Source organism: Aptenodytes forsteri, unplaced genomic scaffold (genome assembly GCF_000699145.1).
Source record: "Aptenodytes forsteri isolate BGI_AS27 unplaced genomic scaffold, ASM69914v1 Scaffold143, whole genome shotgun sequence".
NCBI classification, from domain to species: Eukaryota; Metazoa; Chordata; class Aves; order Sphenisciformes; family Spheniscidae; genus Aptenodytes; species Aptenodytes forsteri.
In genome coordinates this window covers 5,306,091-5,316,963 of record NW_008794951.1, presented here as the reverse complement: position 1 = coordinate 5,316,963, position 10,873 = coordinate 5,306,091, and the positions used below count along the sequence as shown (strand labels likewise).

The window sequence follows — 10,873 nt, the reverse complement described above, 5'->3', positions numbered from 1 at the left end:
TACTGACCTAGCATACCAGAGATTTAGATTAATCTTTAACACTTCAATACATCCCCCCAAAATAACTTTCCCAATATTTGATTTTCCTTTGAAGGAAAGTGTGTCAGATATAATTAGCTCTAGCTGCAGACTCCAAATCTCTGCCTGGCACCATTCTCAATAAAACACACCTTCAACTGGTGTGAAATTGGTATAGCTACGTTGAACCTGCGCTACCTGCAACTGCAGTATTTCACACCAGCTGAGGATCTAAGTATACATGCGTGAGGGAAAAATATGTTTTCATCAGGAATAATAATGCTACAGAACACACAGCATCTTGGGCTGAGTAAAACAAATGACAAGTTCATAAGAAATATATTATTCTAATTGAGTTTAAGGCACTAAATAACTGCTGTCTTCTAACAGAAAATCGGATTCATGGTGGGTATCTCTACATTAATTAGGAATAAGACTGTCACATGGATTTTAATGAAATAAAGTCATGTCTGTGGCTTCTCTAGAATATTAAAGTCAATTTATCTGAAGACGACAAGTAATGGCTGGCTTTTTCTTTTTGTAGGAATTGGAGCAGTTCACTGAGGAAGGTAGCAGGAGTTAGCACTGCCCGAACAAGCTCTTATCTGTTAATGTACAAATTGTGAGAGCCTCGATTACCAAGATGGAATTGCAGAAATCCAGCAGGCTGATAGAAAACAACACAAATTACTGCCATCACACTAGAGCAGTGTACCTCGTGGCTGTGAGCATAAGGTACAGATAGCACTTAAATAAAATACTCAAAAACATTTCTCAGATACAATCTCCCAAACTTATTTACCTTAATGCATTTGGCCACATGGAAATTTACTTACTAGCATAGCTTGGGATAACTAATGCTCCGCAACCTGTGTTGCTAAACACCACACTAAAAACTTAAAACTAAACAGGCAGCTTTTAGCTATCCTAGTCCAAAAACCAAGACTCCAAAGCCCCACCTAGCACCTAAGAACGTGAACATCCAGGTTTCTGTCACTGGACATGACAACCCTCAAGTGCGCTGAGCAGTTCAGCAACTACAGCAACCAGCAAGCTACAACAGCTAAAGGTTTCCATCTCTCTTCACCTGTGGGGCCTCATTGGACCAATCCTCATGAAAAACCACAGATCATCATACTGATGTTACCCTAACCCCTCAGTCTTTAGTGTTTCAGTGATGAAAGCACTCATTTCATACATGTTAATTAAAAATTCAGATCCCCTTCTGTATGATAGAAGCATGAATCTCCAAATTAAAGCTTTCATTAAAGTTTAATTATTTTAAATAAAACGCATGAAGTTTCTCTTTTAGCTCTAGTTAGAGGCAAGGCTGATGACAGCAGGCACCTCACTCCTTCACCACTATCAAATGTCTCCTAGGTAAAGTGGACAGGACCTGTTCACTGACACACATTCTCTGCACAGCCTTTCAAATATGTGAGTTTCTTTTTCCACCTTTCACACCACCAGTTTCAGCACAGATAATGAATTTTAATTCTTCACTCACTACAGAACAGAAGACCACAGAGATGTTTCACAGTATGGGCCTGCATACCCTGTGTGGCCTTTTCAGAGGTGGTGCGAGCTTGTGTTTGAAAACACAACTGCAGAAGTTCACTCTGACTGCTTCAGTGTAATAAGGGCTGTAACAAGACAAAGGCAATAGCTAGTGTTTTGATACAAACAGGATTTTAATTCAATCCAAGTGTTTTCTGTACAACAGAAAGGTTTTATACAAAAAAAAGGAAGTGTTACTTCAGTTGCAAGAACACGCATAAGAAGCTTCTGAACCCTAGTGCTTCAGGAAGCCAAGAATTTTTTTGAAAAAACCACCATGTGAGGTATTGTTATAGATGTTATAATCCTGGTTTGGATCAGTCTCCACCATGTACAACTCTCCCGCATGGACATCCTCAAAGTTAGCACTGAAGTTATTAGGATTAAACCGAACCCATACAGTATATCTGTAGTCAATCGTACGCATGGAATAGCCCATGATTCTGATGTCTTTCAGCTTCGGCTTGTCAGAGTTCCACTGAGGAGTGTCTGCAGGCCGGGGATATTGGCTGAAAGCAACAGGCTCTTCATTAAAACACCTGTAAGTGTCATCACACCCATCCTTCTCCTCCTTCACCTTCTCTTCAGAGACATTAAAATACCGGACAATGCTTGCCCCCTCAGTGCACAGTGCAACATGAAACGAAGTCTCTGGGCACACAGGAGGAACTTGCAGGCCAGCAAGTTCAGCAAGCGTTGAAAACAGAGACACAAGCTCAACCACTTTTTTGCTTCGCCCTAGAAGAAACATCAAAATACAAGTTATGGAACATGGTGGTTTAACAGACACTGGTAGAACATTTTAGAAAATTATTCTGGTAATTAAGTTGGTGTTTTATTGAAAGTGCTTTGTACTGGATTTGTGGGGTAACAAAATCAAGGTAGTTGAGGTGTGGCACTTAGCTCTGAAGATGCTAGTCTATGCATTTATGATGTATTTTTAACAAGAAAGTTTTTGCACTTATGTTTCTCAAATGTGCAGCCTTTAAGACAATAATATTCATCACTTTGTTTTGTCTTTCTGAAGAGTTCTTTTTCAAATTCCAGCGTCAGTAGTTTAACACGAGAGTGCCTCCATCTAAGCTGTTTCCAATGCCACCATTTTAAGTACAGATGCTACACAGAGAATGTTTACTAATCACTGTTGGAAAGACAGCAGCTGCCACTACAAAAGGTAGGTCAAGTACCCTTTTAGGCATCTACACCACACAAAAATAAATCACCTGCTGTGTTAACGCAGCCACCTAGCTGTTTCCACTAAAGCAGATCTAACCAAAGTAGAAGTTTGTGTCCAAGGATTCGCTTCACCATCAGTCAGTAACACTGACTCAAGCTGCCTGTAGGCAAAGTATCATTACGTCACCACTTCTCCTTTACATATATCTACTGTAAACAAAAAATAAATGCTAGAAATTTACCTTGAGGTACTAAGCCTAAAATATGGCTAAAAGGGTCAAGGTAGGGGAAGACCCTTTCTCCTTGACTAACAGAGGAAGTTGTCATTCCTGGTACATAAAACATCAGCGGCACACGGGTAGCAACATCAAAATTGCTGTATTTTGCCCATTCACCATGTTCTCCCAGGGACCATCCTAGATGACAAAGAATACAATTCAGAGCAGGTACTGGGTTGTAATTTAGTAGTCATCTCTTTTTCACTGTAAATTGGCTGTTGAGGCTACTAGTCTGTTATCAAGGTTATATTAAAAGGCAAATAACAATCTGTATCTAAATATAACAAGACTTTTCTCTAATGCGAAAGCTATTTCAACAGCCACCTAAATCTTGCAACTTGATACTCTTTTATTAAGGAAATAATTACATCTTTCCTTATTTCCCCTACTGTAGATTAGAATTAGGAAATCAGTATTAAAATGGCAGAAAAGAGGAACTGGGGTGTGTCACAGTGCCCGCAATAGTTTCCAGATCAATTCCACAAAGCACTCATCTAAGTTTTGGGCAGCTGCCAGCTCTCCAATACTCCTGTTAACACTGTAACTGAACATCCTTTGGAGCCAAGGCTGCTATCTATGCCAGACTGCCGTATCAGGATGTTACCCCTGAGGAAGCAATAGAGATCAAAACTCTTTAGCTCTCCTCGTCCTCTTGGAAGAGATGCCAACACGACTTCCTTCCAGGCAGATTTATTGCCAACTTCACTTTGGGGGAAGACAAAGAAGCTCTACGATAGCTATGTTAACACATGATTTTTTTGGATTACTTTGCTAACTACGGTACTGGAAACACCAACTCTTTACAGTTAACCACAGCAAGGAAAAGAGGAATTCAGTTTATAACAGAAAGTCCAAGTCAAAGTGGCAAGTCAGAAGGAACATCTAGAGTCACTTTAGTACCAGGAAGTATTAATCCCATTGCTCTACAACTCAAAGGCTTGTTCATGCACACACGCTCACAGAAGTCAACCCAAATTAACTAAATATGTGACTTCAAATTGATTTAGTTAAGCCATATCCTGTTTTAAGTCAATTAAAGGGATCATGGGGGGCATATTTTAATGAATATTAAAGTATTGAAACAAACATTAAATGCTTGAGGTATTTGTCCCACAATTCAAATTCAGTTTTTTACCACCAGGATCCAGAGTGTGCAAGACCTCAATTATGAGGGGGAAGCCATGTTACTATCAGTTTAGATGCTCTGCAAGCAGCAATGACAAGTGCAAGAAAACACACTTCAGCAGTTAATGAGAAAGCCTGTCACCCACTGTACCAGATGGCTCTCTACAAATTGTAAGGGGGGGAGGAGTGGTCGCTATCCTTTCACAGCACTGTTCCCAGCAAGAGTCACTCCTTGGGTAGGAGGTGGGAATACAGCGAGCTCAGCCCAGTGTCCTGGCAGACAGTCTCGTCACTCACTAGCAAACCTGCAACCTGATTAAAAAGAGGTGCCTGCAGGGGGACAGAACTGTGCAGCCACAGAAGCCTGTGTCAGTCCATTTAATTAGAGACAGACTAGCCAGATATACAAGGTATGGTAGCTCTGCTGTACATTATACAAACACACACTTGATTAATATGCCAGCACTGAGTTGCACAATTAAGTTATTAACGGTGAGCTGGAGAAAGACTTAAATGCTTACCATGATCAGCAGTAAAAACTACTATTGTGCTATTTGAGAGTCCTACATCATCCAAAGCATTCAAGAGCAGGCCAACTTGCATATCCAGGTAAGAAACTGCTGCATAATAGCTCTGACGAATCTGTCGCTGCAAGTTAAGAAAAGAAGGGAGAGGGAAAAAAGTTAGCTTTTCCCCAGACACACAGGAGAACCAGTGGGTGGCTGTGTAAGTAAAGGAACTAAAGGATTTTACTTGTAAAGCTCTATTTTTTAAGTGTCTGTGGCCTGATTAATGTCCCAGAAAAGGTAAACAGGGAAGGAGCAGTTAGAAAATTCTATCTATCTCCCAGAAGTTCTTTCAAGCAAGATGTTGCAAACCAATCAGTTCTGCTTCTCTCAGGGTCCAGCCAGTGCATGTTATTTTGGCCTAAGCACTGGCAAGTCAAGGAAAATCTTGCAAAAGAAGATACACTGAGTGGTGGCTTGAAACAGATACACAGATTCAGATAATGAAAACAAACACAACATTGGTAGCTGCTACATACATTCCCTTATATACAAACCAGGAGCACATATTACTATCACTAGTTGATGGCTGATCTCTTCCTTCCCGCCCCCACTAGCCTGACTGCAGTTACAGTGAAGGTTTGCCTACAAAGCTAGAGGTGACTATGCAAGGCAGGGAATTCATAGTATTTGCAAACTGTCTGTTGTTGAATACCTGGGAACATCTAAAAGCAGCCAACTGCTCCCTTGCATTTGAACAAGTTAACGCAGTTTGACTTCAGCGCACTGTATTGACAGCTTACCTGGAAGTCATCTGGAAGTGGTCCATAAGGGAAACTAACATTTAATGCTTTCACATCATCCCTCTGTCTGATATCCGTCCAGGGGTTGTACGCCACAGAAGGTAGTTTCTCAGGCACCCAGGGATCTGGAGCTAATGTGATGTTTTCCAGGGGGTACAACTTGAGAAATTCCTTTACAATAGAAACACACATAAAGACTGCCCTCACCTCTAAAGTCTATTGTAAACTTCATGTTGTAAAGCAGCAACAGTTTCCCTTTGCATGACCCTTTAATATTCTTAAGAGTTTACAAGGCTTCACTCCCCCTCCTCCAGAGCATGAAAGGTAGCAATACCATGCTAGTCAGCCCCAACCAATTCCTGAAAAATACTGAGTTAGTAAGTACCTGAAAACAGCCTCCTTGTGTCTCAAAGCAACACTGAAATAAAAGGTCCATCACTTCCTCTGAAATGAGTAGGAGTTTTGCCACCAACTCAAACAGGGAACAGAGTACAAGATCTTGTAAGACCTCATTATGTCACACTCTATCAAGCTGAACACTATCTCCATGCAATAGCAGTCACTATCATGGTGGTAGAAGCCTGGCTTTTGGCTGAGTGATCACAACTCATTAAACATTCTGAAATGCACCACAAGTGACTGCTAAAGTTACACCACATCAAGGCTGGTTTTCAGCTTGCTTTCCAGAAACAATAGCAATAAAGCATTTGTAGAGACAGCTTAAGCAAGCAAAAGCAATGCTTGTCTAAGTTCCCTTCCCTGCAGGCTACAGTTTCCTCACCTGCGGGTACCTCAGTGGGATATGTGGTTTGTGGTAACCGACAGCCAGGAAGAATTTTTGCTTGTTGGTTTTCATAACATTCAGTAAGCGTATGGCCTCTTCAGTGCTCTGAATATCAGGCAGAGTACCACTGGGCATTTCTGTCACATCCACTGGGCACACCAAGTTAGCATAAAGTTTTCCATCTTTTCCCCTACAAGTCTTTAAAAAGAAAAAGAATTAGTTAAGTAACTTAACTTCTGTAAAAGCAAAGAAGAAATCCTATGTTCAGTAACTTTCAAACCAATTTGTTTCTCAGTCCTTCTACCAACAAAAGACTGCAGATTGGATACAAAAAGGAATTTCGCAATTTCTGTGAACACTAAAGGTGCCGAGTACATTGATGACTGAGCAGACAGCTTCAGGACTTGAAGAATGCAACTTCCATGTCTATGGAAAAGCAGAATCCTTTCTAAAGCTGGGCAGAAGATTAAACGTAGTCATATGGGAAAACACACAGCTTCTATGATGAATAGCATCTCTGACCTATTGGCAAGAAGGCAGAATTTGGTTACACTACATGCATTTTTACTCCTTCTAATCCCAAGAGCTCATAGAAAGCTGCCTGGAAGCTACCGACTTGGTTTCTGAGCAAATGCCAGCAGTGGCTGATGTATAATCGGTGAAGAAAGATAAATTAGATTAAATGGTTGCCAGGAAAAGGTGGCCTCAGCAGGGTGTTTGGGAGAGCTGCTAAATGAACATAAAGAAAAGTATGTCATGGATGCAGATACTGTTGTTGTTAAAACCAGTCTTTTTCAGCAGTATATGCAAGAACAAAGCATCGCCAAGGCTGTCTGTAGCCGCATGGCTGGAGCTCCTAGCTTTGCAGTGTATAGACTCCAACACATGATGCTATCGCAGTGTCTGCATAAACATAAACCAGATTCTTTTGGGCCACACTTAAGAGTAACAAACATTCTAGAAAACTGAATCAGATGATAAAGTTTCAAAGACTGTTTTAATTATGACCTCCCCCCGCTCAGCCCTGAGCTCTTTATTGAATTGATTTAAGTTCACCAAGCCTAGTGACAATGTTTTGTCATTTACTAAGCAGAGCAAGATTAGTGTGGAAGTTGAAAACTGCACTTTTCAGATAAAGGAATTCATGACCTAGACACAAGTTAAGATCACTCTTTCTTGCAAGCACTTTTATATCTCAGTAACTTAAGTTTCCAAATACTGATTTTGAGATACTTAAAATATCTGCAGGATGGGCACATGAATTAACAGGACACACAACTGAAGACATAGGCCTTCTTCTGAAAGACTAAGAAACAGAATATCAAACTGCACTAGTTGTTTCCCTGCACAAGGTTGCGGTCTCAAAAACCACAGAGTATAGCTCTGGGTTATATGCTGAAAACCCTTCTTTTCTTTGTTAGGGTCCCACAAATCACCCTTACCTTATCATTTTCATACTTTTCAGTTGAAGGATGAAAGGGTGGAATGGACCAACTGTATGGATAGTCATCACTGTAATTGGATGAAACCCCTGAAAAGGGTAAAGACATTAGAAATGCTCTAATAGTTCACTGAATCAGGAAGAGCTCAAACACAAGTTTAACTTGTTTTCAGGTTTGGTTTTTTTTTTTTAATTTATGCTAAATGAAGAAACATTAAATGATCTTTGACAACGGAGAAAAAGAAAACCAAGAAATAAGAGTCAAAAAGTTTAAAGACAGACATTTTTCCCTGAAATACCTCTTTTACTGGTGAGAGACACTCAAGCCTCTTGAAGAACCTTACTTCAGGGAACTAAAAAACCAGGATTAGTAACAGCCTTCATGCACATCTTTAATGAGCTTTACTATCAACTGTAAGTTCATATATCCACACAAGTTTAGTTCTGAGGTAAAAAACTACCAAAAAGAGGGTCAGTATTACAGTATTTTTCAACTCAGTAGCGTTACTGCTTTTTAACTAGTGAACTAGTTTCCTATTTAATTGGTAGTATTAGTCATACATTCTATATCTCCTGATCCAGACAGACAGCCTATTATGAAACATGAAACGTGTATATGCAGAACTAAGACAATGAGGCTGTTCAGTAATTTCACCTTCAGTGGATAGAGGGTCAGTATTACAGTATTTTTCAACTCAGTAGCGTTACTGCTTTTTAACTAGTGAACTAGTTTCCTATTTAATTGGTAGTATTAGTCATACATTCTATATCTCCTGATCCAGACAGACAGCCTATTATGAAACATGAAACGTGTATATGCAGAACTAAGACAATGAGGCTGTTCAGTAATTTCACCTTCAGTGGATGTGTAACTTCCAGACATATTTTTAGAGTGTTAGACATTTATTCCCACAATCCCTAGACAAGATGTGAAAATATTCATTAGATAAGAGTCATCTAATATATTAATCTCTAATGCCTTAAGATTTAAAATTAGGATTTAAAGACAACCTACAATCATTGTACAGTCTGGCTCGTGTTTATGATTTAGGTTGTCAATATAGACAACCTACAATCATTGTACAGTCTGGCTCATGTTTATGATTTAGGTTGTCAATATAAACAAGAATTACACAGTTGATACTTCTATGTAAAGTCTATTTGTGAGAATATACACGTTAAGCATGTGTATGTTAAGCAGATGACAATTCAAACCATACCAGGATGAAAAACTTTCCCCACAGATAGGGTCACATAGCCATTCTCCTTGAAATACTGGGGCATCGTGGAATAGTTCCCTGCATGTACTCTCCAGTAGGAGTAGAAATCATACAGTCGGGTAGTATCAGGCCTGCGTCCAGTAAGAAACGACACTCTACTGGGAGCACACACAGCTTCCTGAGGAGAGAGCCAGCCAAAAAGAGAATCAGTTTGGAACAAAAAGCAAGACACACAAACGAACTGACTTAGGTGTAGCTGGGCAAAACATCTGAAGGCTCAGGAACTGCAGTGAAAGCGTTTCATATCACTTTGAGCTGGAATGAATAGCATCCTTATTAAGAATATTAATTCCCAATTGCAAGCTTTTAGCAAGATAGACATTTACCTATCTATAATTTTTCCTCAAATAACCAATTCCCAAGCACTAAAAGCTTCGGTTATGCAGCTAGTAGCACAAAAAAAAACAGTCAGGTTGCGTTAAGGACAGTGCTTTTGAAATCTAGTAGCTCACACTCACACAGAATTAAGCAGAAGTGGCAGATGGACTGTGCTGACAAAGGTCCAAAGTCTAGTTGATCTGGACTGCCTTAAGAATAATGAAAAGGATAAACATACAGAAGGTCCACGTTATGGTCCAAAGGCCTCACCGATTCTGTTTCAGATTGGCAAGAGCCAAGAGTTACTGCTTTGAAGTCCTAATCCCTAGTCAAAATTAGACCCAAACTTCTGATTGCTCAGCAGAGAGAAACTTGGGAATGTAGGCATCCTATGCAAAGTATTCAAGTAAAGAGCAATTAGTGAGATTTCGAGTCCTGTATTTAGGAGTGATGCTTACCACACAAGCTGCCCCTTCATAAAAGTCTATAGAAGAGATTTCCTCAAAAGAAAAAATTAAAAGTAAAAAATCATCTTTTATAAAAAGGAGGAAAAAAAAGAATTCTAATTTAGTAAAACAGCGTTTTTAAGCAGCACTTCGCTGTTAACAGTGAAAATGTTTGAGTGACACTACACTCCTCCAAGGGCTACACAAATATCATCATTCAAATGCCATTTTCATTTTTCTCACCTTAGTAAAGATAGGCTCATACAGTACAGTTCAGCCCAACCATTTATTTTCTACCGGAAATACTTAAGGTTAATAAATACTTGCTTTTTCCAATGGTCCGCCTAATACCTACTGTGATAAAACCAGTAATTACTTTGCATAAAGAAAACATTTTATTAAGTTATCTCACCTGTGCGTATGCGTTGCTGAACACAATACTTTGAAAAGCAAGTTGATCAATGTTTGGAGATTTCACAAGCTTATCTCCGTAACAGCCCAAAACAGGACGCAGATCATCCACAACTATAAACAGGACATTCATGCCACCTATGAAGGAACAGAATTAGGGATATATTAACTTGAGCTCCAGTAAGTAGAGGCTACTTTATGCAGATTTCTTTATCAGTTTTTAACCCTGAAGTATACTTAAGAAAAAAAAAATAATCAGCAAGAACGTTTAATGTCTTTGTACGGAAATGTAAATACTGGGATTAATTCCTTCAACACGTAGGAATTCTTATTTGGCCTAGGCAGAACTACAGTGGTTTTCCCTTCCCTTCCTATTTCATTGCTTCCTCTCATGGTGTTTTCTTCAGCTGGCTGCAAAAAGGTGGTGTGAAATAAGGAGGAATTTCACAGTTCCACCTGTGAAATTCTACAGCCTACCAGCTTTGAGAGGGGTGTTAAGCCACAGGTAAAACTCAGACACTGTCGTGCTACATAATCCTGCTCCAAACAGATAAAAAGAAAACGTGTTAAAAAAAAGTAATTACACACACATTTTTAAAAACGCCCCCTTCAGGTGGCAAGCTATGTTACGGGTCAAGCAGCGCACGAGCTGCTGAAGGCGTTGCTAGCTGCATCCTCCCACGGGCAGACGGACCTTCGTCAAAACCCTGCGCGAGTCAAACCGCGAAGG

The 10,873-nt window shown here is 39.8% G+C and overlaps 1 protein-coding gene across 1 annotated transcript; it reads right to left on the bottom strand.

Annotated features, from left to right (window-relative positions):
- Positions 1-1,685: 1,685 nt before the first annotated feature.
- On the bottom strand, positions 1,686-10,277 carry IDS (iduronate 2-sulfatase). Its single transcript, XM_009275345.1, has 8 exons — positions 10,145-10,277; positions 8,909-9,086; positions 7,690-7,778; positions 6,245-6,445; positions 5,464-5,634; positions 4,676-4,802; positions 2,994-3,167; positions 1,686-2,313 (listed from the first exon to the last, which is right to left on the bottom strand). Exons 1-8 carry the CDS (start codon positions 10,274-10,276, stop codon positions 1,811-1,813), a joined length of 1,575 nt encoding a protein of 524 aa, XP_009273620.1. The 5' UTR covers position 10,277; the 3' UTR covers positions 1,686-1,810.
- Positions 10,278-10,873: the final 596 nt, after the last annotated feature.

Coding starts and splice junctions, on each gene's coding strand:
- IDS (XM_009275345.1), bottom strand. CDS start 10,276: ATGAATGTCCTGTTTATAGTTGTGGATGATCTGCGTCCTGTTTTGGGC. Junction 7,779..8,908: donor GGGGAAAGTTTTTCATCCTG/GTATGGTTTGAA, acceptor TACCCTTTTCAG/GGGTTTCATCCAATTACAGT. Junction 2,314..2,993: donor TTTAGGCTTAGTACCTCAAG/GTAAATTTCTAG, acceptor TGTTTCTTCTAG/GGCGAAGCAAAAAAGTGGTT.